This window comes from Coturnix japonica, chromosome 21 (genome assembly GCF_001577835.2).
Source record: "Coturnix japonica isolate 7356 chromosome 21, Coturnix japonica 2.1, whole genome shotgun sequence".
Lineage (NCBI taxonomy): Eukaryota > Metazoa > Chordata > Aves > Galliformes > Phasianidae > Coturnix > Coturnix japonica.
In genome coordinates, this window is record NC_029536.1 from 2,506,402 (window position 1) to 2,531,997 (window position 25,596).

The 25,596-nt window shown below is 50.5% G+C and overlaps 1 protein-coding gene across 6 annotated transcripts in view; it reads right to left on the reverse strand.

Annotated features, from left to right (window-relative positions):
- The window catches only part of SAMD11 (sterile alpha motif domain containing 11), a 52,351-nt gene that overhangs the window by 20,648 nt on the left and 6,107 nt on the right, over positions 1–25,596 (reverse strand). For all 6 annotated transcript variants that reach the window (XM_032448733.1, XM_032448732.1, XM_015882690.2 and 3 more), the window contains exons 3-4: positions 14,228–14,406; positions 9,210–9,260 (exon numbers count right to left, since the gene is read on the reverse strand). In XM_032448733.1, the coding sequence (XP_032304624.1) occupies positions 9,210–9,260; positions 14,228–14,406 (230 nt within the window). The remainder of the gene's footprint in view (positions 1–9,209; positions 9,261–14,227; positions 14,407–25,596) is intronic.

Consider the following 25,596-nt stretch of genomic DNA (forward strand, 5'->3'; position numbering starts at 1 on the left):
CCAGCTGGGCCCTGATTGCTTCATCCTGCTCACCCTGGTTGCTAATTTATGCTCACATCTTGCCTTGATGGCTGGACTGGGTGATCTTGGTGGTCTCTCCTAACCTTAATCATAGAATAACACAATCACAGACCCATTCAGGCTGGAAAAGACCACCAAGATCCCCACATACAAGGCCAACCCATGTCACCAGACCAGCACTGAGTCTACTTGGAAGGAAAAATGAAATGGGTGGGAGAGCATCACCCCCACAGCTCTACTCCAGCACAGCCCCATAGGTAGGAGCCCCACTGAGGGGACTGCAAAGGGCCAGGTGGAGTATTTCCCCATCTGTGTGCACAAGGCTGTAATGTGCACAAGGCTGTAATGTGCACAAGGCTGTAATCCCCCCCCCAGGTGCTCACTTGCAGCCCAGCAGGACACAGGGCTCTGCTCTCCTTTGTCTCGCCTCCAGCCGCTGCCGATGCAGGCTCCCCCCCCCCAACCCATGCACAAACACACATGCACACACAATCAGATTAAAGGTCTGATCCCTTCCAGTAGCATAATATTATATTTTAAAAACCGGATTAGAGAAGGGGGCTTGAGCAAGATACACATCTCCCGAAAGGTCAAGGAGGAGACAAACAGCCTTCTGTGGGGCTGCAGGTTGCCAAGGCAATACTGGGTTTGCATGGGGTTTGGGTAATTAATGGGTTGAGCAGGACTGACTGGGCACTTCAGCTCCCTAAGACACTGCTGGGTGGGAAACTGAGTATTGCTGCAGGGAGAGGCTCTGGGCTTGCTGTAATGCAGCTCAGTGATGCTGACAGCCTCCTAACCCCTCATTTCTGGCTGATGGGAGCTCTGATCACGGGTTGTCTGCAGGTATTCTTGCTGTTTGAGCGTACTGAGCTTTGCAATGCAGTCCTAGCACGAGCAGCCTCGAGTCCACAACGCTGAGCTTCACCCAGCCCTGCATCTGAGCAGTGAACCCAGCCCAGATGAACTCCTTTTGTCACTTCCAATCACAGCTGATGTGCTGTTCCCTATCTGAACCCATCCTCCCGGTTCTGTGACACTGTATTGAGCAGCTGCACAGAGCAGGGGATGTTAAGAAAGGGCGAGGAAGGGAAAGGGGTAAAAAGAAGCGAGTGCTGATGGCTGAGGAAGGAATGGGATGCTGTGCTCACAGGGATGCACCTCCTGCTAAGAGCTGAGGGACAGGCAGCAGTGCTGGGGACATTCCTAAGGCCAACCATAGCTGCACGTGGCACAGAGCTCACACTGAACTGGCCTGAGGTCACTGTCAGTGTCTCAAGTGATGTTTACTGCTGTGCTCTGCAGGGCCTCAGTACACTGGGTGGGATGCTTCCCTTCTATACACCATGCTTCTGCCTGCCTCTCCACTGCAATGAACAGCCCAGGCTGCTGCAAGCTGCCATCCCATGGGATCCCAGGGCTGCCACCGGGCTCTGCCTCACTGCCAAGAAGAAGAAGGGGTTGGGTTATTATGAAAGCTTGGGCAGTTTCCAAATGCTAATGAATGGGAGCAACAGATCCCCCCTCCAGGAGCACAGGGAAGGCTCTCCCTGAGCCACCTGCAGCCCAGCAGCTTGCTGGGCATCACAGGGAAATGCAGCACCGAGACAAGCTGCCAACTAATGGCTGCAAAAATTACCTCTGGAGGAAAAGAAACAGCCACTAATGCTCTCTGCAAAGGCTCTGGCTGCTGTGCTATGCTTAATGGCAATGCCTGGCCCTCTGTCTGCCCAGAGAGGGTGGCTCTGTAATGGCACAGTAATGGGGCACCAGCAGTCATCCGATAGCTGCAGTGCTTCCAGGAACAGCCACTCATGAGAGCAGCTGCCTGCATGGGGAGGTGCTCCCCACGGAGCCCCATTGCCAATAAGGAAGGATGGGTCTATCAGATTCACTATGCACAGCCATCCTCATGGGTGTACCAATGAATCAGAAGGAAGCTGAGGCTACCAGACGTGCCACCAGCTTCTGTGAGTGAACAACAGGGTTGGGTGGCTGGTTGGTTTGAGCATCATCTGCACCAGAACCCTCTGCCCAACAGTGTTAAGCATGGGAAGAGGCAAGGATGGGGGGGTACCCACAGCACCCTGGGGATGCTGGGCTGCTTGTGAGCTGGATTCAGGCTGGGAGCGACGCCTGCTAAATGTGTTTCACTTAGGGAGATTAGCGGCGGTTGCATCTTTAACAAGGAGAAGGATGGGGAGACTAATGGATGGAGACAATTAACCAAAAGATAAATCAGTGTCGCAGTCCTCGCAGCCGGGAGGAGGCAGCCAGGCGCCCGCGGGGTCTGGGGATGGGATGTGCTGCTCTGAGCGACTGCAAAGGGTGATGGCATAGAGTGGGAAAGCAGGGAAAGGGCAAAATTGGGTCTAAATTTCCATCCTTTTCCAACAGTGGCCGCCTCCTGGTGCACTGCAGCCCTCCAAACAGCAATAAAAACCTCACTATGTGTCCGCATGGGGTGGCAGGGGAGAGTGGGAGGCATCAGCCAGTGAGGTTCTATGGCAAAAGGGCTGTGGATGGAGCCCCTGCTGCGGGGGCAAGTGGTGGGAAGCAGGTGAGAAATGGATGGGTGTCGTCCAAGGGATGGGGTGCAGGAGAGCGATGCTGGGTTTGGAAGGGAGCAGAGACTCTGAGAAGTGGCACCAGGAGGAAATAAAACCGAAAAGGATTTCTTTTTAAATATGTTTCACCATCTCTCCATCCCCTTAACGAGCACTCGGTAACTGCAGGGATTATATTAAATTTGACCGATCGATACCGCTGCCATAAAACTGTCCCAGCCCTCTGCCCCTCCTTCCAATAAAGAATCCAAGATGCAAAAGGAAGGATGCAGAGCAGCATGGGCTGGGGCAAGGAGAGCCGAGCTGCACACAGGGTTCCCCTGCTCTACCTCCATCGTGCTGCATCTCAGCAGTCCCCTGGCTCTGTGATGTGCCATCCTCCTGTACCACTGTGTCCCCCCTGGGAGCACCAGTGATGCTGGAAAGGGTGGCTCCAAGGGAGCAAAAAGCATCTGGAGATGGTTTGGTCACTCTCCCTTCCTTGCTGTGCCCCCATGATGGGAATGGAACGCTGTCAGAGCGCAGCGTGGGGATGGGGAGCGCATGTAAATCAGTGCTGTGCAGGGGGGGCATAATGAGCTTTTTATGGAAGCCATTAAAAGGAAAACCCAGATTGGTCTATAAATACTGTTGCATCATTATAGCGGGTGAGAAACAACCTTATGTAACAGCACAGCTACTCAGTGCTGGGACTGGGGGGCAATAACAGCTTTGAGCTGTTTCTTCTTGGTAGTTTTTCTACACCCAAACCATAAGTGATCACCCATTTCCAAAGCAACGGGCACACAGCAGCCCTAGGACAAAACCCATCTCCTGCAAGCAGGTAGAATAGAGACCCTCCACCTCCAAACCCTGCGTGCATCCAGCAAAGAGGATCCCTAAGAGACAACAGATCCTCTGTTGCCCCTTATTAGCGTGTCAGCTTCCATATTCAGCAAAGAAAAAGGGCCCTTCCTACCACTGGAGGTGCTCCCCACCTTCCAGCCCATTGCAGGATGAGCAGCACTGCATGAAGACTTTCCCCTCCAGTGATGCCCTGGCATGGCCTTGTAGTGCCAGGCAAGGTCAGTGCCAGCACCAGGGGAAAGCCTGGAGCTCCTGAGTCAGCAGGAGGCTGGGGGAGCTCAGGGAAAGCTCTGCCCCCTCCCTGCTCATCAGCTGGCGTGGCAGCATCCCACTGATGGACACCTTCCCAGCCGGCAGGCGCAGAGCAGGATCAGCCCTAAAGCTGGGCGCACCAGGATTTGGGTCAAGGATTTGGAGGCTGAGATCAGGCGACTCAAAAAGGAGTAGGTGGGGGTGGAAGGAGGGGGGGGAAGGGAGTTTGTAGCTGTGAAACAATAGGCAGCTGACCTGCTGCCAGCCCACGGCACTGTGCCATCACACAGGAAGATCAGCCCTGGGCAAAGAAGCTCCTCCTGGACATTTCTCCTATCCCCACCACCGCACTGACTGGGGAGGCTTAGGAAGTTCCTTCTGGCTCCCCATCCTCATTTTTCTATAGTTCATCTCTAACTTTCCCCACAGGTTGCAAAGCCTCAGAGCTGGCACTGAGCTGGAGATCGGTGTTTGGAGCTTGCCATGTGCCCAACAGCAGCTTGGTCTGATGCAGCAGCTGCATCCACAGCCAAAGGACCATGCTGTACCCCCAGCAGATCTTGCACCCTATGCACAAAATACGAGCAGGATTTCCAGCAAGCAAAGCTCAGAGCACAGCTGCCTCTCTTGCCATGGATCCCTTGGGTACATTTTTATTGCTTCCAGTCTTCAACTCTGATTAAAAAATCATTCCAGCCACTCTCTGTCCTCCTCAGACATCAATCCTGACCTGCCCTGCTGCCATCTCCCCCTTCCAAGGAGATGTCACCCATCAAACAGGGGCAAGATGTCCCTGTTGGCCATGGGTGTCCCCATTCAAAGCAGGGAGTTGGACCAGATAGCTTTTAATGGCCCCTTCCAACTCCAACCCTTCTATGGCTATGTGATGCTAAAAGGCAAGAGAACAGAGGCAAGAGGGAAGGGAGGGAGTTTTAGGCACCTGCAGATTCCAAGCCAGCTCACACAGATCTAATTCTCCCTCCAGACTTATCTTGGGGGGGGGGGAAATCATCTTGCAACGTCCTGAGCAAAATGCTCATAAAATTTCATTAATGTTCATGACAGTTCATAAAAATGATCAGTAGGGCTGGCAACTCCAAAATGAGCTGGAAATAAGTTTAAAGATGTTTTTATTGTAATCCCGCTTCGTCGTTCAGCCCATAAATAAAAGGAAGATGGAACTACACCACGCTGAAACTGGACTGGAGATGGGGAAAAGATGAAGAGCTGTGATGAAGCACAAACCCAGCTCATTGCTAAGGGCACCTTATGCTGATGGGTGGATGTGATATGTGCCACAACAGCACTCAGCATGGGGATGCCTGGATGGCACAATGAGCCTCAGATTTCCCCTCCTGTTGCAGTGATGCAGACAGGGCTGCTGAGTTTGATGAGCTATCAGGCAGACCCAAAGCATCTCATAGCATCATTAAGGTTGGAAAAGACCTCTGAGATCCCCAACCCCAACCCATCCCACTGTGCACACTGTATTGTTATTAGCAGAGCTGCATGCCCAAATACTTCGTACCCTGAAAGCTCCCTGATTCCCACTGGCAGGCAGCAGTGGGGCAGCAGAATGGACCCAGAGCCCTTCCCCCAGCAGCCCATCTCCATGGCCCTGCCACAAGCACTACAGGCACCCATACATCTCTGCTCCCAACATCCATCACACCCCGATCGATCCCTCCCGACCGCAGCCTGCAGCTCACCTTGGCCTCTAATAAAGGAAGTTTTGCAAGCAGAGCAGTCAGAATGCAGCCGGCAGAGAGGCTCGTGCACTCCCCAGCTACTTTGAGTCAGCTGCATTTACACATCCCAGCAACCATCTCTATTTTGCCCTCCTTTCCATACACAGACCTCAGCGTTCAGCCTCCACCACCTGCTCCAGGTGATGCATCCCTCGCTCCTCCCAGAGCTGTACCATCTCTTCGTCTCCCCACCCACCACTTCCCAGGTCCCTGCTGTGCTCCCACGCAAACCCTTTGCTCTGTGCCCTCATTTACCACAATCACCCACCCCCATCATCCCTGCTCACTCCACATCAGCCTCCCACTCTGCATCTCCACCCTCCTCCCTTTCCAAAGCCCTTCCAAAAGCTCAGCTCCCCTCAAGCCAAGCAGCTGCTGCCTGCTTATGAGCGCAGGGAAGGGCTCAATGCTCCTCTGCCTGCAGCACCAGGCAGCCCAGAGGTCCCAGTTTTCCTCCTTACAGTTTCTTTGGCAGCTCTGATTTGCACCACAATCAATGGGGCTTATCCTGCCGACATGCACAGCACTCCCTGAAGCCTTGGACTCATCCGGACCCCGCGTTCCAACAGAACTGAGTCATGGACAAACAGCCATGTATTGCTCAGCTAATAAAAAGGACGTGTCGCTGACATGCAGCTGGTGCGACGGGTGGAAGGTCTCTNATTAATGTTAATTATTTTTAATAAAATGCCTATCATATGTCCATAATCAAGACAAATGTAGGAAAGGCAATAAACTGAAACATCCCAAACTCTGCTCCTTCTCTCAATGCATTTCAGCTGCCTGCTCTGAGAGATGAAAGACCGCTTTCCAGCAAGCCGATGGAAACACATCTTCTCCTCCCTGCTCATCCATCCCAGCACACACGTGTCAGAATCACAAGCAATGCCAGAGGGTAAGAGCAGACCCAAAGGGAGGGGAGAAGCAAAGGGAAGTCTTGAGGGTCCCTCACTCACCCACATGTGCTCCATGGAACCCAGTCAGACCAGCAGCAGCTCCCAGAGCTGACCTGCACCAATGCCTCCAGCCACAGAATGACTTTCTTTGCTTCCTGCTCATCCCTTTAGATTCACAAAAAGAGGATGGCTAAACCAAGCAGCCCAAGGCATGTCCTGCTGCCATGCAAAGTCCTTGCAAAGCAGCTGGTGGGACACAAGGATTGGAATGGCAACTCAGCAGCTCCTCCCATTGCATCTCAGTGTCTACACGCTCTGTCATCACACGGATGCTTCGTGGGGCTCAAACCCAGCCAAGCAAAGGTTGTCTGTGGTCTTCTATGCAAGTGGAGGCTGAGCTTCTTGGCTGCATCTCCCCAACTCTCTGCCCTTCTATCTGACACAGGATGCCCCTGTTGATATCTATCAGCCACACGGATTTGGCGTGGCTTTACTTTACTTCTCATCTTCCAGTGAAACAAAAGAACACATCCCTCTACTTGGGCAGCTTATTGTCCCGGATCAAACAGGCACTGTTTGATAAACACACTGCACTCCCATGCCTGGAACTGCCATCCCTGCCAGCACCAGGAGCTTCCTTGTACTTAACACCTCTGCCTTCAGGAAGCACGTCCTGGTGCAGAGCTCTACCAGTCATAAAGGTGAGAGCTTTGTATGTGCTCTGCTACGACGCGGATGAAACCTGAACGTCCTGAAGCCACAGCAGAAATAACCCCACGGGTTAAACTCAGCCCTATGTGACACAGAAGCCTTCCCTATACAAACCTACAAAGCACACAGCAGGCTGTCCCAGCTTCCCAGCAGTGTGAGTGGCAGCCACAGGGCTCTATCTCCCTATCCCCATCTGCCCCACTTCAATCAGTGGGGCACAGCTCACCGCCAGCACTGCAGCTCCCTGTCCCTTTGGAGCTGTCTGCTCCTCCTGCTGTAAGCTGCAGGCGTTATCTGCTCACAGCCAGCTCCTCTAGCATCAGGCTGAAGGCTTCAGGGAGGTGTAGGTCACATCTGCCTCCCAGCTGCCAAACACCTCCCCTGACCTCTCAGTCCCTCCTTTGGCTTTTCCAGATGAGAAAGGATATACAAGGACTAATATAGGTATACAAGGTATACAAGGACTAATATATCCGTGTAAGCAAATTCTACCTTAAAAAGGCAGTTTTAAAGATAGGGAGCTGCAAACGAAGGCTGAAAGCCAGTGTTAACTTCAAAGCTTGACAGGGGCAGGAGAAAAGCACCTGGCAGCACAAGGAGAGATCCTAATCTCGCCCCTCAGGACAATTCCCCTACCTCCAGCTTTGGGTTCTCTGCAGGCAGAACGCCTTGTACCCAATTACATGTCTTTATCCAGGGCAAGACTGACAGCAATTCCACAGTGGCTAAAGCCAATGAATCCAGGCATCCTCTGGCAGCTGGGAAAGGAAGATCAAAGCCAGCCCCGTGACAGGTAAATTAGGATGGCAGCTCTTACAGCTGCTTGATTTTATGTAGCACGGAGTCTACAGGTCCCACATCCTGCCGTGGGTTGGGGAGGACCAACCCAACTGATGGAGCTCTGCACATCACTGATACCTTCTGCCATGGTCTGGGCAGGAGAAAGCTAAACGATGGCAGCAAGCAAGCAAAGGGAGCACAACAAATGTAAAACCAGAGCAGTGTTTTACACCACGCATTTGAGGTTCAGAAATATCCCTTTTTGAAGGCAGGGATGCTGATTTCTAGAGGTGTTTGCACGGCTGTGTTGAACTGCAGCGCCGTTGCTCAGCTGGCTATTAATTAAGGCTCGTGTCAGCGCTTCCATTACAAACCTCTGCCTTTTAGGGGTTTATAACTCAGCCATAAAACTTTGCTCTAGGCTGAAATTTATCATGAAAGGGTCCGCCTGGAAGGAATCCATTCTTTTCTATTTTAGAGTCCTGAAAGCTTAGGGCCACAAAACAGGGATTTTACTCTGAGGACCGGTGCACAAAAGAAGCCCTTCAGCTGTTTTTTACAGGAGCACTGGGTGAGATTTGCCTCCTAGACCGGCTCCGAGACTCCTCCTGATTGGGGTGGGGGTTTTATATGCTGAATGTTGTAAATTTTAGGTATTATAGAGTTTTATGCTCCAGGGCCAAAGTCAGTACTTACCTAAAGCCCAGTGAATCCCTCTGCCCCACTGGAGCGTGACTCAGTTCATGTTTCCCACCATTCCCTCCCTGTTTTCACCATTGAGTCACATGGGGGAAACCAAGACTTAATTCCCACCCAGCACTCCATTAAGCAGAGATGGATCTGTCTCTCCGGGCACAAAGGTATGACCTACACACATCACTGCTGCCTGCAGAACAGCCCACACTGTGCTCAGGTTAGGCTGTGTCACTGAGTCCAACTAGAAGAGGACATTGGTCCTTCAGCTCCTCGCTGCCCACCTCATCCTGGTGCCCAGCTCTGACGGGAGCAGAACCAAGGCAGAACTCATGTCTCTCATACCTACATCAGCCATAGTGCTGAGAGGAATGTCCTTCTGAAGCCATAAGGGCTCATGGTCAACTATTGGTCAACCACTGGTCAACCAGGACACCAGTGGCCTTCTTAGCCAGCAGAGCTCACTGCTGGCTCATGGTCAACTGTTGGTCAACCAAGGCCAATCAATTCCCTCTTTCAAAAGAGACTGTTTTTCCCCCAAGAGAACTTTTCCTAAATCAAAATAATAGAAGAAAGGATATTTGGGCCAAAAAAACATAGGACCACCAATCATTTACATCTAACAGCATCCATATGCCAGTAACAAACCATAAACGCTCAGCCTATCATACAAAGAAGGTGCCCCAAAATGGTACCTGCAAGAAGTCTCTCGGAAGGAGATGTTTAAATCCCAGTGGGTGTGTATCCTGTCAACAAACAAACAAACAAACAGAGATGTCAATGGCACATGCTGAACACGGCATCCTTCACCATCACAACCCACCCTCTCCCCAGCACAGCCAGCCCCATGGGTCCCAATGTGCTGGCAATGAGACCTGCATGGGAAAGGAGCCCCAAGGTGTTGTCCCAGCTAATGCAAAGCATTGACATTTTAAGCAGAAAACCCAAATCTCTCCATATTGCACTCCCTCCTCCGCGCCCGCCCCGGCTGTAAATAAATTATTAGCAATTTCCCACCTCGGAAATTAATTTCCCATACTCTGTCACTCTTGCCTGCTGACAAGCAGGAACAGCAGATTCGAGATGAATAACATCCTCAATCAAGGCAGGGCACCCACAGGTTGTGCTGGCTTTTTTCTTCCCTCCCCCCCCCCCTTTCTCCTCTTTCCAACCAGGCAGCATCCACGCTGACCCTGGGGGCTCAGGCAGACGCCTGACCTGTGCTCTGCTGTCTTGCCATGCTACTGGGAGCACTGCTCCCCTGCCACCCCCAGCAGGGCCGTGACCCCCGCTGTCCCTCCCCGTCAGGGTGATTGATGAGCAGCCCCATAGGAAAAGCAGCAACGTGAGCTGAGGGCAGCGGGATGAGCCTCATGCGAGCCTGCCTGATTTGAATGTGCTCTGAATTGGGCCAGCAAGCACTTCAGCATGAGCACTGAAGTCAATGGGACTTAAGCACTGCTCAGAAATCAGCTGAGAACAGCGCTTGGCACGGAAATAATTGCACATCCAAGGCTGTGAGTCTCCCCAAGGCGAGCCTGCTTTTGTGCTCACCCCACAGAGCAGCTCAGAAAGGAGCCATGCTGATCTCTGAGCTGTTCTTACAGGGGTGAGTACCTCTTCTAGGGTACTGTTAGATTTCATTAGATGTGAGGTTCCAGCGATAAAGCTGTGCTCACATCTATATTTATTAGTTCCACATGTACCCAGGCTTCCCTACTCTTCAGATACAGTGGTTCAGAAAACCCACCCTGGCTTTCTGCCTCCCCAGCTTTTCATCTGCAAACAGCAAACAGAACCCAAAGCTCCAAGCAAACTCAAGCTTCTCATGGCTCTTATGGCCCAGGAGAACCAACAGTGCTGTCAGTGGGGCTAATTTTGCTCTGCTCCTTGGATGACGTGCACAAAACCCCCCTGGAAACTGAGCCAAGGGATGGTGTCCCTCCTTTCCTGCCTATTAAACACCGTTTGGTGCCCTCCAAGATGAATAAATGAACAAATGAAGGAACAACCATCCACGATAAACCTGAGCAGCAGCCAACATCAAAGTGTAGGGACACTGCTTGGGAGTGCTGTAAGCAAGGGAGGGGAAGCCTCAGATCCACACAGGGGCAGCTATCAGCCAAGATGGATAATTAAACACCCATATTTAGACAAATGAATAGGTGAGAATGAAATTAAATCCTAATTATCTCTTTTTTTTTTGGGGGGGGGGAATGGAGGGAGTTGGGAGGGAAGGACAGGGAGCAGAACCAAGCACTCCTTGCACATCTCTACGCCGTTATCACCAATTAGATTTCTGAGCCTAATGCACATTTTGCTTTAACGGGTTATTCATCCAATTGAAATCAAATTACTAATCATTTGCAAGCTATCAGCTGCAGGAGCCCATCCTTGGCTTGTATGGAGAACGGTGAGCAGCAGACACTTCCTTATAAATTAATAACAGAAAAGAAAGGGGGGGGAAGATGAATAGCAGCCCCATAGCATGGCTAACTGTCTTCTACCTCCTCACCCACCCAGGATCTCTGACATGGGGTGATGCAGCAGCCCAGGGCCCCATGTAAAGCTGTACATGGGCTCCCCAGCTGTGTGTGGCTCAGCATCTCTCAGTGAGGAGGTATTTGGGGCTGGGGTTGTGCAGAGGGTGAAGTCACTCATCCATGTATGCAAAACAACCCCAAAGGGATGATGTAACAGGAAGGGCTGAGGCTAATCGAGGCATCCCTGGGAGCCTATGCTGGAATGAGAATCCAGCCCAGGAAAGAAAGTGACAGAGCTGGCAAAATAAGGGAGTGCAGCTGGGATAGTTTTTAATTTTTAAGGGCTTTTTTTGTTGGTTTGGTTTGGTTTTTTTCCCCGCATCGTTCCCTTGGACCCCAGAGGACCTTGCAAGCCTTTTTGGCAGTGGGGAGGCCAAAGGAGTGAGCCATCCTGCTGCTGAGCCCCTGCCCAAGGCCAGCCCGTTCCAGGGCCAGCACTGTGCTGGATGGAGTCTATCTGCATCATTACAGCACAACCTGAGGCTCTATGCACGCAAGAGGAGCCTCAAGATTCCAGCAAGACTGAGACCTGGATTTGGGGTGTCTTGGCTACACTGCAGCATGGAAGCAATGCTGTGTAGTGGGGGTGGGTTGAGGGTGGACTTGATGATCATAGAGACCTTTCCCATCCTTAATGATCTGTAAGGCCAACTGTAAGGGGCTACAAGCAGCAACCAGGAGCACTCATGGCTCAGGGTTTTGTTTGCTCCCCACCTCACACTTCACCTCCTTTCCAGTCTCCCACCTCCTCAAGCAAGAAGGGACTTCTTCCCATTTCTTACTTCTTGTCCCACAACATCCCTGAGAATAAGGAGCCGTTTTCCTTCTCTCCCTCCACAAATATATGGCCTCATTAAGACCACGACATGCTTCCTGGCACTCCGGACCAAGCCCAGCCTTTGCTTCCCAGATGGATCTTTAATTGAATATGGTGGCTGTTATTAAGCGGTGCATGGTTCAGAGAGAAACAGGGGAGGGGGGAGGAAAGGGAAAAGGGAGGCAAAGCAAATGATGAGCTGTGGAGGAAGAAGGAAGGGGCTGCCTCTGACTTGCCAATTAACAGAAAATAGCCATTGGAGGCTGTGAAAGAAACGAGCTCTAACACAGCATCTCAGGAGGAGGTCAAGTGAGAGGACAACAGAAGCAGCTCTGCATTTACCCCATGTCAACCAAGAAGGCGCTGGGACCTCACAGCCCTGAAGCACAAGGAGAAGCACACTGGCCACTCAATAACTTTCAGAGCCAGACAAGGAACCTCATCAAGCACCAGTACATCCACAGCCAGAATGACAACACAGTGCTGCATGCACTGGAACCAGCACTCTGATGGAAAGAAAAAGGCTATTTCTCTGCAGCACTGCCCCAATAATCCTCAGAGCTTCTTCCCTGAGTGCTTACAGTCTGGGTATCAAGCTATGGTATCAAGCTCAGCAGATGCCTCTGGTTATATGAGACAAGATTTTAAGCCCTCTGTTTTCCAGACAGGCGGCATAACACCACGGCTACTTAACACACCCTGCAAAGCAGGCTAAGGAGGACTCAGAGGGTCTCACTACAAGATGAGAAACACTCACCTTTAAGCCTGGGTCACCTGGATTTCTAAGCAGATGAGCCAAGCTCCTTACGGTGCAAGACTCGGCTCCCTCGGCTTTATCACACATGTGCAAGGCAGCAAAGTGACACAGTTTTGCAAGGACTTGCTGGGAAATAAGCTGGTGTGTAGTGAAATTCATCAACTACAGGCACTGATAGCAGCTCTCTGCTCCTTCCTAGGATGGGGCCCTGAGCACTGATGGAGCTGGGGGTGTCCCATTCACTGCAGGGCAGTGGGACCAGATGGCCTTTAATGGTCCCTTCCAATTCATTCAGTGATTCTATGCTAACAGAGCACCCCACAGCAGCTTCCTCAGTGCTTATACTTCCATAAGCAGGAGCCTAAGGGTCAACATGAGGGAGGCAAAGGCAGCAATGTCCAAAGCAATGATATAAGAGCAGCTGCACAACAGGGGTGCAATGGGGGCCACTGGGGTACAAGACAACAACACAGCTTTGCTCAGATCCCAACCCTGACCTCCTGGCTATCAGTTTAACCTATTTCTCCCTCTCGGTGGGAGGCAATAAAGCCACAGCCCAATCCATCGCAGCCAGGGAGCACACAACAGGTGAATTAGGGGCAGCAGCAGATGGGGGGCTGGCTGTGCAGGCCCAGCTGGTGTGTCTGCATGCTGTCTATACTGGGGGCAGCATGAGACCTTCCAAGCAACACATTGGGAGTGTTTTCTCATTCACTGAATGAGAAAACCCAGCTTCTTCATTTGGCAAAACTAAAAACCATAATGAAAAAGGGGGTGCTGTCCCAAACCTGAGGACGGGGGCTCCTTCTGCACCTTCTTCCCCTGTACATATGCACAGGGCAGACACGTCCCTAAACACCTCTTATTTCCCAGCGAGAACCCCCAGCACTGCTGTCATTGATCACCCAGGCTTTAATTACAGGTGGGCTTTATGAGAGGTGCTGGTTGTTTGGTCTCCCTGCTTCCAAGCTGAATGTACTGGCATCTGCTGGAAACCAAGGGGGGAAACAGCTCATCTCCTCGGGAGTGAGAAGCACATAAAACATAAGAAAAGCAATTACATGCCTTCGGTTTCCACTCCTCTGTTTTTATAGGGCTTGTCTTAGGATCTGAGTGATTTTATGCATCGGAGAAAGATGACAATCAAGATGAGTTGCAATGATATGCATGGCAGGCTGAGACACTGAGCCTTTAGCTATTTATTTCCCCGCAGCTACAGGTCTTTTAAACATCATATTTCTTCAGAGGGATGAGGGAACCCCAAATTTTGCAGCTGAATATTATTGGCACTAAGACTATGAGATCCCAAGTGACAGTCACCAGAATGTAACTCAGAGCAATCTCTTCTCCTCCCCCTGTAAGGGGAATGTATGGGGTACTGAGCAAGATACAGCCCCAACATCTTGGCATTGAGGTGTCTGCCTACTGCAACCACCAGAGAGGATCCCACTGCTCATTCTGAACCCCAATGGGACACCACATAGGAACTTCAAGGCCTAGAGGTGACTCCATTGGGTAGCCCACACAGCTGGACACCCAGTGCCCACATTTCTGTGCCTTTGCTCTTGGCAATGCCAACAAGATGCAAGAAAATACCTTCTTTTCATGATATTGATATGGAGATCCTCTTCCTGCTTTACTTCGGGGTGCTGACCATTGCCCTTGTCACTCTCTTCGCTGTCGTCGCTATGCGAGAAAATGGAGGTCAGCTCTTTCTTGGGGATCCTGGTTGGGGGCAGGGGGATGGTTCTCTTCTCTGCCAGGCGACCCCGGTTCTGGCACAGGGCAGAATCAGTTGGAAGTGGAAACGGTGGGAGAGAAAAAGAAGAAAAGAAGGATTTGGTTAGGTAACCCATCACCAAGAAGCTCCAATCCGATGATCACTCTGGAAGGCAATGAGTTAAGATTCCAGATTCCACCCTGGTACAGAGGGTGCTACCTGTTTGCAAAAGGCTTTCCAGCACAGACACATCTACACCCTGTTCTTCCATCTCTAGCATTCAAGCCATGCAATTCCAGCCTCTCCCCACCTCTATGCCCCTACGCTGGATCTCAGCCACGCCAATAGGAAAGGAAGGTAGATGGGAGCACAGTAAGGCTCCAGCCTCTCTGGGATATATTTGCTACTAAATGTTATCAACTATCACAACAGGAGAAATACAACCTCTGGCCATGGAGCAGCAAAGGCATGACCCCAATAATCCCTAATGCTTTTGCTTGCCTTTGCAAGCCAGGTTTGTCTCCTGTACAGCACACAGCTGGCGAGGACAAATCCTAGAGAAGCAGCACGTTTTTTAGCAAAGATTGGAACAAAATGAAGAAAGATGTGCAAAAAGGGTCAAGCAAATGCAACTCTGACCTCCCAACCCAACCTGGTGGGATGGGAACAAGCTGGGAGAGCCAGGCAGGCTCCGCAGCAGAGAGCAGAGCAAAGCTCAGCCCATGTGTTCTGCATTAAGCAAAGGAGGAACTTTCCAAGAAGACAACATGCAAGCTTCTTGTTTACCTCCGTCAATAAATTTCCAGTTGCTGTCATTAAGGGGGAGCCCTAATTGCGGTGATAATTAGCTAAATCCATCTGGAAGGCATCACCCCATGGAAGCACATAAGCCGTCCCAGCCCCAAGCAGCAGCACCCTCCTCCAGATGCTCACCCTGAATCCCTCCCCTTACACCTAAACGTGCAGCAAACACACACACCCCAATGTAGAAATACACACATATATGCATATATCACATCCTACACTCAATAAACAAACACACACACACCTGTGGAGGTATCACCCCACACCCAACTGCTCCCCTCGAGCACAAACACAAGCAGATGGATATCACAGCAGCCCAGTGTCCTTGCAGCCATGTGCACCCCAGCTCTCCAAATGCATTTCTCAAAGGTGCATTTATTCTTGCTGTGAGGCTGGGGGGTATTTCATTTTACTTTCTATGTTCCCAGGCAATTAAAATAGATGGAAGCGAGATGTTCTGCCTCCAAGATTCACCTCCAGTCCATCAGCTGTTCTTTGGAGGCACATCGTGCATTGTGCTGCTGGAGCATCCCTGTCTACCACTTCATTTCCAAAGCACAAGGACGTAAAATCAGTACAAACACGAAGGAAAACAGGACCTTGTGAACCCACAGCACTCACTGTGAGGCATAATTTGTTCTGTGAGCACTGCGTGGCTTGGCCTGCCCTGCATTCCATCACCACCACCCTTTTTAATGACCCCCCCACCCCCAGCTAACTATCAGTTATTCATACAGCTTTAAGAGCTCGCTGGGGGCTTCCCAAGGCGCTCTATCTGTGAGCAGAGCAAGATGAGCAGGCACTGTCCCCATTGGGATGCTCCATCAGCATCCCAACCCCAATGCATGGCAATGCAAACGCCTCCAAAGCAATGCACACAGATACAGGGCTGTTGGCACGACAGCTCCTCACGCACCCGTGATTCAACCCACTGGCAAATGTCATTTCTAGTGGATCAAAACCAACAACAAACAACAAGCCACCCAAACAACCCAACAGCAGAAGCAGCAGCACGTGCATTCCTTCTGCATACGTCGGTCTGGGAGACACAAGGAGCAGGAGGGGCTGTGGGTAGGGGGGGGTAGGAGGGAGGTTGGTTTGCTGCCAATGCTGGGAGCTGAGGAATGCTAAATCTATTCCATATGCGAAGGAAATCCTCAAGCCCAGACAGCATTTTCTCTCTCTCTCTTCTTTTTTTAATTGATAATAAAGATATGGAAAAGGAAAAAGGGGGGAGGCTCCGAGTGCCTGGAATCTTTTTCTTTTACAAACAGCAACACAGCCAAATGGCTTTGATTAGGGAAATTACACACCCACGGAGCCCACACACCCCCTTGTCAGAGAAATGGCAGCGTTCACATTTAGCTCTGGCTGAGATGAGCAAAAACAGCCAGGAAAGGGGCAGGTACCTGCCCAGCTAATCCTCTCCCCTGAGCTTTCATGAGGAAACTGTAGCCATTATCCTAAAGGCATATGGCATCCCATGGGGTTGCTGGTATCCTACAGGCATCCCATGGGCTGACAGCTCCCAATGGGCTGATGGCATCCCATGGGTCGATGGTATCCCATGGGTTGATGGTATCCCATGGGTTGAAGGCATCCTACAGGCATATGGCACCCAATGGGTTGATGGCATCCCATGGGTTGAAGGCATCCTACAGGCACATGGCATCCCATGGGCTGATAGGATCCCACCTTTGCCATTCCCCATCTCACAACCCACACACATGAGGAGGACCGAAGTCCACACCAGCCCTGGTTTTCAATCTCCTTTAGAAAACATTAGAAAACCTTCATTCTACTCCAGCTTTGCCCACAGCTTGTTGCACAGTTAAGTCATATCCCTGCTTGAGATGTTTCCCTTCTACCAGAGTGTCACCTCCACACATTGATGAAGAGCACTGACATATACAGGTGGAATGCATTAAGGGCAAATGCATCCCTCTGAGCTTATTTCCCCTTTCCTTTTCGCTCAGCCATCATTTGCAGTGCAATACTTAAACTGTTCAGCAGCTAAAAAGACAAGTGACCACCAGGCCATCATTCCCCAACAGCCTTTCACCATTCAAGGACGCCTTGGTGGGACACACAACAGGGCTGTAGGTACTATTATGGCTGCAAAAAACGTGTTTTAAACCAAAAGAAAGTTAGAGAGAAGGGAAGCTCTTCCCATCGATATTAACAGCATTACATCCCGAAGCCCCAAAGAAGCAGATGAACAAGATCTGTGAGCAGAGGGGAGTATTTCCCATTTATTACCTTTGAGTGAGTTATAAAGCCCCGAGGATAATTTGTTAATAGACTCGGAGCTACACTCTTGTGGAAGAGCCAACTGGAACTCACAGCCTTTGAAAGGAAATAGTCCAGGATAGAGAATCTTTCAGCCCTTTGGAGCTACCTGCTGTCAAACCCTCTTTGGAAGTGGGCTGAGCAGCGCTGTGCTCTTTGTTTTCCGTGCCTGTCCCACATCAAATAACTCTGTCCATTTCAGTCTGAGGTTGCAAAGAAGGAAGCAGAGATTTGAAGCCAGGTCCTGAGGCAATGTAAGTCAGTATTAAGGGAGTAACAGCCAACTGACACCAAGTGAGGACGTGGTACACCGATGCTGCCTCCCAAATAAAAGCAAACTTGTGCACATTTTCCCCTCTGGTTCTTTCCTTTCTCGCTCTTCTAGTCTGGTGAAGAGACAAGGAGCAAAGGGCACGGATGCATTCAGACACACCTCACACCTCCCTGCTCTGCTGCTGGAGAAGGACAAGAGAACAAAACCATGTCCACCATTCCCCCAGGCATTAACGTTTGCTCTCAGGTCTGAGAGAACACAGCCTTTCCCAGCAAGGCTGAAACAATCCGGTAAGAGGAATGGAGCCAGGGTTCGTGCTTATATTCTGCTCTGGAGAGACGTGCTGAAAGCAATTCTTGGAGATCCCAGACGTTTCCAAGCATGCTCAGCCAGGAGACAGACACAAGCTTTGCTCTATGGAACAAGGACCAGCTCTGCACCTTCCCAGCAGTGGGTGGGCTGGGGTTGGGGATCTGCAAGGTCTGTTCTAACCTTCCCACCTGCAGTGCATGCACTTTTACCTTCTGGCTTCCCAGCAGAACGTGCTCTGTGCTGTTGTTTTGTTTCTGTTTCATCTCTTTTTCCCTTTCCTTCACCCCTCTCCCCCCCTGTGCTGCCCACACTTCTGCAGCCACTGCTTGACACCCCTATTCAGACCCCCCCCAACACCCCCAGTGCACTGACGGGACTTCCCAGCAAATCGCATTACTTTCTTTGGTCAATTGGCCTACAGATTGATTTTCCTGTACAAATAATGAACATTTATGGTTATTTTCCCCATAGACTGCTTTATTTACCGTGGAACAAAGGGCTGATTTCCTTCAGGTTTCGAGACCCAAACGCATAACCTGCATTTACAGTGACCCCAGGCTGATGGACAAGCTGCTTTCCTATGCTCAGCCTGGCCCTGCACTGCTGGGATGCCAGCAGGGAGGAGAGGCAGGGCAGTAGGGCTGGCAGCCAGCAGGGCAGGGAGAGCAGCCAGCACTCAGCAGAGATGCAGGGATAGATACCTCCAAACACATCCCATTCCCACTAATGAGGATGCGACTTTCGAGACAGAGCCTCAAGCAAGTTCTGCAGGTCGCTCGGTATGGGAATGAAGTGGGCTTGAGCAGGGTCCTAATGTTAAGTTATTCTGCTTGGATCACCATGGGTTATTTGCACATGCGGGGGTTAACAGCCCGAGGGTTGCAGTGTGTGTGCTTAATGCAATGCATCACGGCTAAGGCTGCAGGGATAAAACATCCCAGCCCAGAGCAAAGCCAGCAGGGTGCAGGACCTGAGGGGGAGAGAAAGGCAATTAGCTCACCTGGACAAAGCCCAGACCTCCATTCCCAACCTATGGTCCTTCAGGTGTGTGTGTGGGGGGTTGGCTCACAAAGTCTGACTTAAATCCAATAAAAAATTAACCAATTTTGAGCAACCACACGACAGGCTTCCTCAGAGCCTTAATGAGGGGGGGAATTAATGAGAGAGGCTGGGAGCACTGGGCACAAGGCATAACATGCACCCACATCCTGCTGTGCCAATTCCTTGCTGGCATCCCTTCCTTCCCCATAGCTTTGCTAAGGGCTGGTGTGCCCTCAGCCAGCACAAAGCAGCAGGAGGATGTGTCACCAACCCAGACAGCATCCTTAACATCCATGGTCAAGGACCATGCAGTGATGTCACAGTCTGGGCTGAAAACCTCTAGGAGCCCAATGCTGAATGGGAGCAGGCAGTGCAAGGAAGGCAGGGGAGTGCTGGCAGGGAGCGTTGGCAGCGCTGTGTTTTGAAGATCAACACAAAGAGAATATAAAAAGCCCCCGACCCCGAGAGGGAGGTAAATAATTCATCAGAAGGATAAAAAAACAAGAAGCTCGGAGGGAAAAGAAAAATAATAAAGAAATACCAAAGGGAAGGGTTTTCTGAGGGGGTTGGGGGGGACTTTGGCTCCTGTGGGAGTGGAAACCAGGATCTAAATTAAAACCAATAAGAAGGTGGGTGCTTTGGGTTGTAAAACCCTCCATCCTGGGGCTGGTGTTTCCTCTATGATGCGTTCCAGCACCTCCTTGAGGTGGGGAAGTGATGGGCCACCACCACAGCTCCCATGTGGATGCCAGCATCCCAAGCAGGGGGGGAGGCTCTAAGGAGGAACCACATCCCCATGTGTAGGAGGAACAGGGTGGGATGCTTCCACCTGCTGCCCTTTGAAGGAGGGGGACTCTGTACCTCAGTAGGTGGCACTCTTCCTTCTCAAATCCCCTCACTACAAAGCAAATGGAAGGTCCCAACTCACGACTTATGGGTCACCTTATGGCCCTGTTCAACCCAAAACCCCAGCCAAGACCAAGTGGTGCCAATCACACCCAAGAAGACACACACCCCCCTGCAGCCTCATGATGCTCCTGCAGCCTCATGACCCTCTTGCATGCCACCAAGCAGCTCAGTTTTGCTCTGCACTTGAGAAAAGCAAGTTCTAAGAGGCAAAGAGCAGCACTGCCATCACACCATCCTCCTTGCAGCTCTGCTCTCCCCCAGGGACATCTCCCAAGCACTGTGCATCCTTAGGACGGTGCCATGCAACAAACCAGTCTGAGGACTCTCTGGCTGCAGTTCCAGTTCTACTTATGGGAGTTTCTGCTCTCGTTAGCTAAATTCATTTCTTTTTTTAAAATGAAAATAAATAAATAGAAGAGAGATGATGTTTTGTGCCCCGGAGCCATGGAGGACTAACCCTCTATAGGGGCCCTGAGTAGGAAATTAGTCATGGAGGTGAGTAATCCCCACTGCGGGGAGCAGTGCAGTGGCCCAGCAGGTTAACACACAAGGGAGGGGAACGCTGACTCTTCCAGCTGCATTTAAACCACTCCTCTGGATTCCAGCTCAAAACAAAAGCAGAATGCAAATACCCAAGTGCTGCACAACCCCAACTCCGAGATGCAGCCTTTGCAAAGAAACAACACAACCAAACAGCACAGACCCGAATGCTGATGGATACAAGGAGAAAGCCAAAGAGTGGGATACTTCAGCAAAGACTGCAAAGTTTGCTATCCAGCCCTGCAGAAACAGAACAAAGGAGTGATCCTGACCCAAAGATCTCACCCTCTCCCCATCCCTATGCTGCAGGCACAGCCAGCCCCACACATCCCATAGGTCCCAGCATGCTTCCAGCAGAGAAAGAGCCCCATTGATGGGGCTGGGCACAACTACACTGCTGTCCCTGCCTTGGGACCCCCCAGCAAACCTCAGTGCAGACATTAAGGCCGAAAGGTTTGCTGCTCAATGATTTTCCACCTGGGATGAGTGGTGGATTTAATTAATCGCGTGGTGCTTGCGAGCCGGCACAGGTGTTCTCTAAGTCTAAAATGATTAAATAAAGCAAGCATAAGCTAAATAACATTGCGGTATGTGCCGTGCATGCTTAAATATTCAAATCATGAGTGCGATATTAATAAGACAGATCAAAGTTCACGTTGATATAAAGCAGATTTATCACGCTATATATAGCATAGCTGGGCCTTACGGCATCACAGAGGTGGCAAAAGCAATAAGAAACTAATCTGTAGGTAGGCAAGCAGCCATATTCATGTTTGATGGGCTCACACAGCCAGCCACATGAGGACTGAAATGCTCTCTTTATTTTCTGGTTTGGAAGACCTGCCACAAGCAAAGGCTCCTGGCTCCTACAGGTCCCCCATCCCCAACTGTGCCTATCAGATTGCATTTGGTGCTTCACAGCTCTTATGGACAGGCTTCAACCCCAATGATACTGCAAGCCCCAACAGATGAAACACTGTCAAGACCTTCTAAGGAACCATGAAGGAGATGCTCCCCTATTTCTGCATGGCACAGGCCAACCATGCGAGCCAACCCTGCTCCAAGGGACCTGTTGGGTCTCATGGGGTGTTGTGGCTCATGGGGGGATGGAGCTGCATGAGGGATGCTTGTAATTTCCCTAATTCCTTCCTTTACCCTTGGAAGCCCTTGGAGGCATTCAAAGCCACAAATGGGGCCCTGAGCAGCCTGAGAAGGTGAGGGGGCACCCAGCCCTGGGACTTCAAGGCCCTTTGTACCCCAGCCCTTCTGAGACTCATCCACTGGAAACTTCCCAACCTGTTAATAAGCACTAACTTGTAAAGGACAGGAGGCAATCATGGTTTCAGCCCCTTACTAGATGGGAATGGTAGGACTGTCAGAAACGCTGAAAAAAACCCACACAATAAATATTTCATTTCTGCTCTGGGAGAAAAAGCGACCTCCAACTTGGGATGGAAATGAAATATTTCTCATTCCAGCAGCAAATGAGGAGGTTTCCAAACGGAGACTTCTCCAGTTATGCAGCTCTAACCCAGCAGACGCGCTCGGTTTCAGCACAGTTAGCCAGACAAGTTCTTCCCACACTTGACTCCGGTTTTTAATGAGTCTCAGAGCAATGAGGAAATCCAAAATAAATGGGAAAACACAGCACGGCACTGTGTTTATCAAACATCAGTGGGATAATCCAAAGAGCTTTCTAACCCCCGGGAGAAGTTCATATTATAGCCCTAATGGTCGCAGAGGTCTTTCGTTCCTGCAGTGCATGGATCTCAATATTCCCAACTCCAGAGGCAGCACCAGAGCTGCTCTCCCAGCCTGAATCTGGGGACAGAATCACAGCAAGGACAGCACTGTATTCCCAAAGGCAACACGCACCATTCCCTGATGGGAAAGGGAAGGAGGGGTATCAGGGCACTGAGGAAAGCAGTGCAAGCTGTGGTTTTCGTTCTGAAGTTACACACTGGGTTTTCTTAATCAAGCTCGGAGACTGAATAGTTTTCTTTTGGCTGTAGATGCCTGTCTGTCCATGGGAATGCGCAGTAGGATCACTGCCAACTGACATCTCACAATCTGATGTCTATTATTTTGGGACTCGGTGGTAATAAATAGCAACCAGTCAAAGCAAAACGTCTCTCCAAAATGCCCTGTGCTTTTGCCACTGGTACACATGGTTTCCAGCCATCTCATGTGATCCCCAACACCAACATCAACCAGCCAACCAGTCAACCACCTAAGTACTCAACCATCCCATCACCCAACTATCCAACTAACCAACCACCTAACTACCCAACTACCCAACTATCCAACTAACCAACCACCTAACTACCCAACCACCCAACTATCCAACTAACCAACCAACCAAATACCCAACCACCCAACCATCCAACCAACCAACCATCCAACCACCCAACAACCATCCAACCACCCAACTATCCAACCACCCCATCACCCAACCACCCAACAACCACCCAACAACAACCACCCAACCACCCAACTACCCAACCACTGGACCACCCAACCTCATCATGTCCTTGGATGTAACATCATGCCTTGAGATGGCATCAAAAAGTAGGAGGAAAAGCACAGTTCCAACAAGATAAGGGCAGTTTCTTTGCGATACAATTTGAAGCATTCAAGCAACTGAAAGCCACAGCACAATCCTCACCACAAAGACTTCTGCATCACGTTGTGTTTCCAATTGATTTCCCTTTATCAGCTTGGAGGGACCTCCCCAGGTGGAGCCTGGCCTCCAAACATGGGAAATCATTGAAGGAATTGATATCTTGCCTGAACTCATCCCTGCTCTTTACTGTACCACTATCAGAGTTACAAAGCCAGATTCTCCCTAGGCTGATACCATGGATCCTGCACAGTTGGTTCTGGGTGCAGCAAGGCACCAGAGCAGGATTGTCCCAAGGTCAGTGTGACTGCCTGGGTCACTCCCAACCAATGCTGGGTGGGATGCAGCAGTGCAGACAGAGCAGGGATCAGGACTCCCACCAACACAATGAGATTACGCACTCAGTAAGTCAGTTTTTCAGCTGGAAGAAAAGCACAGTAACATGGAGAGCATGTAATTTCAAATGTCCTTTCAAGACCCCTCTTGAGATTCGATAGTGTCTTAAAAGACAAGAGCAGAGGCACTGATGGAACTAAATCCTCCAAAAGCAAGGATGATTTCTGCCCTCTGCACCCACAAGGGGACAGAAATGCTTATCAGCCTCTCCAAATTACTTTTATTGAACTTAGAGCAGAGAAATCCATCACAGCAACATAAGGTTGAGGCTTCAGAAGGCGAGACCAGATACCAACAAGGTCCATAGGCAGCTGGGCACACAGCAGGTCCCAGCAGCTTCAAGCACTGCACACACCAAAAACACAGAGCTACCCACCCAGCCATCACACCCAGCTTATTTTCTTCCCCTTTTCCTTCCTGCTGACCCCACAAACACAGACATACTTCAGCCTAATGGCATATAGTTTTTAAGTAACGACTCTATGCTCGAGTTCATTGAACCATTGCTGAAGGGTCTTGTAGGCTTTCCTCTCTAAGTGTGCTTTACGGTTAAGTGGGTGAATCACAAGGGGGAAATAAAAGGGGAATTGATATCATAGCTCCCTCTGGGAAGGAAGAAAGAAATGAAAGGGATGTTTGTGTGGTTCACCCCATATCAAAGAAAAAAAAAAAAGAGATCTTCAGAGTCACAGCTGTGACAAATGGTGGGAAAAGTTATCGATCTCGCAGCATTCATTTTTACTACAAGGGCTGCTACTTTGACTTATTTAATAAAGGCCCGGCGTCAAATCGCTGCGAATTCCAGGATTATCTAATTCTATCTAATCTCATTCAATCACTGATGCTGCAGACTGTGGCAGAACGGGATGCTTGCCCTTTCCCATCTCGGGGGTTCTCTCTGGTTGCTGTGGTAACACAGCACAAGCCTTGAGTACCACCTATCGCATCCATCTCCGGATAAAGAGAAAGGATGGGGTTACATGCAGGAGTTTGCTGATGGGGAGAGAGAGGCACAATGAGAGCTGCCATCCCATAGGAACGCACTCACAGCTCTGCATTACTGAGGCCCTGGGGGATACAATGATGACCATGAGGGTAGGATGCCCATAGGGAGATGGCAAACTGCTCCAGCAGTGTGCTCTGCTCTCCTTCAAGTTTGATACTGAGGAGCTGTGGGGGTGAAGAGCCTCTGAGCTGTGTTCCCAATGACCCAAAGTGAAATCATCTCCCCACAATGAGTGGGCATCGGCTGCAAGCCAACAGTCAATGGCACAATATAAGAAACTGCTCCTGCCCATCACCTTAAACCTATAGAGCAAGGCTTCAAGAAGCAGAACCTTTCCTCCCATGCTCAGGAATTCCCTTCTTCCATCCCTCCTGCTCCTCAGACACATTACAACCGAACCCCCCATCAGACTGTATTTACGACCCAGGGCAATGTGCAATTTCCTCTCCCTTTTCACTGTTTTCTTGTGTTTCTTTCTTTTTAATAACAGAGCCCAGAATAAAAGAAAGGAAATGCATTACTCCAGCAATGGAGGCGGTAGGTACAGGAGATTTACCTTCAGACAGGAGCAGAATGAAAGCAAAGCAGGGGAGCTGGAGGATGCTCTCCATCCTCCTTACAGACCTGCAACCACAAATAACCCTTTGGTAGACGTCTTTCATTGCCTTTAGCACAAAGTTGGGCTGTGAAGCTGCAGGATGAGCTTTCCACTGCCATCTACCAGCAGTGAGGAGGGTGAGCATCTCCAGATGGAAAAGGGCCCTGAAGTGGTGAGAAGGGTGTTGGCACTGTAGAGATGATGCGTGTTGATCTAAGGGAGGGCAGAGATGCCCCCCAAGTCAGCACAGCATCTGCTGCACAGCAAGAAGCCCTTCAGATAAAGGGACAGTGCAAGAGGAAAACAGCAAGGCAACCCAATGGAGAGAGACAGAGAAGAAGGGAAATAGGTGGTTCTGCAAGCATGAAATCCTGACCAAGCAATGCTCCATCAGGAGCCAAAAAGCCCAAAGTCTGGGGCTGAAGTGACTTCTCTGATGCTCTCCAGTGACCTGAG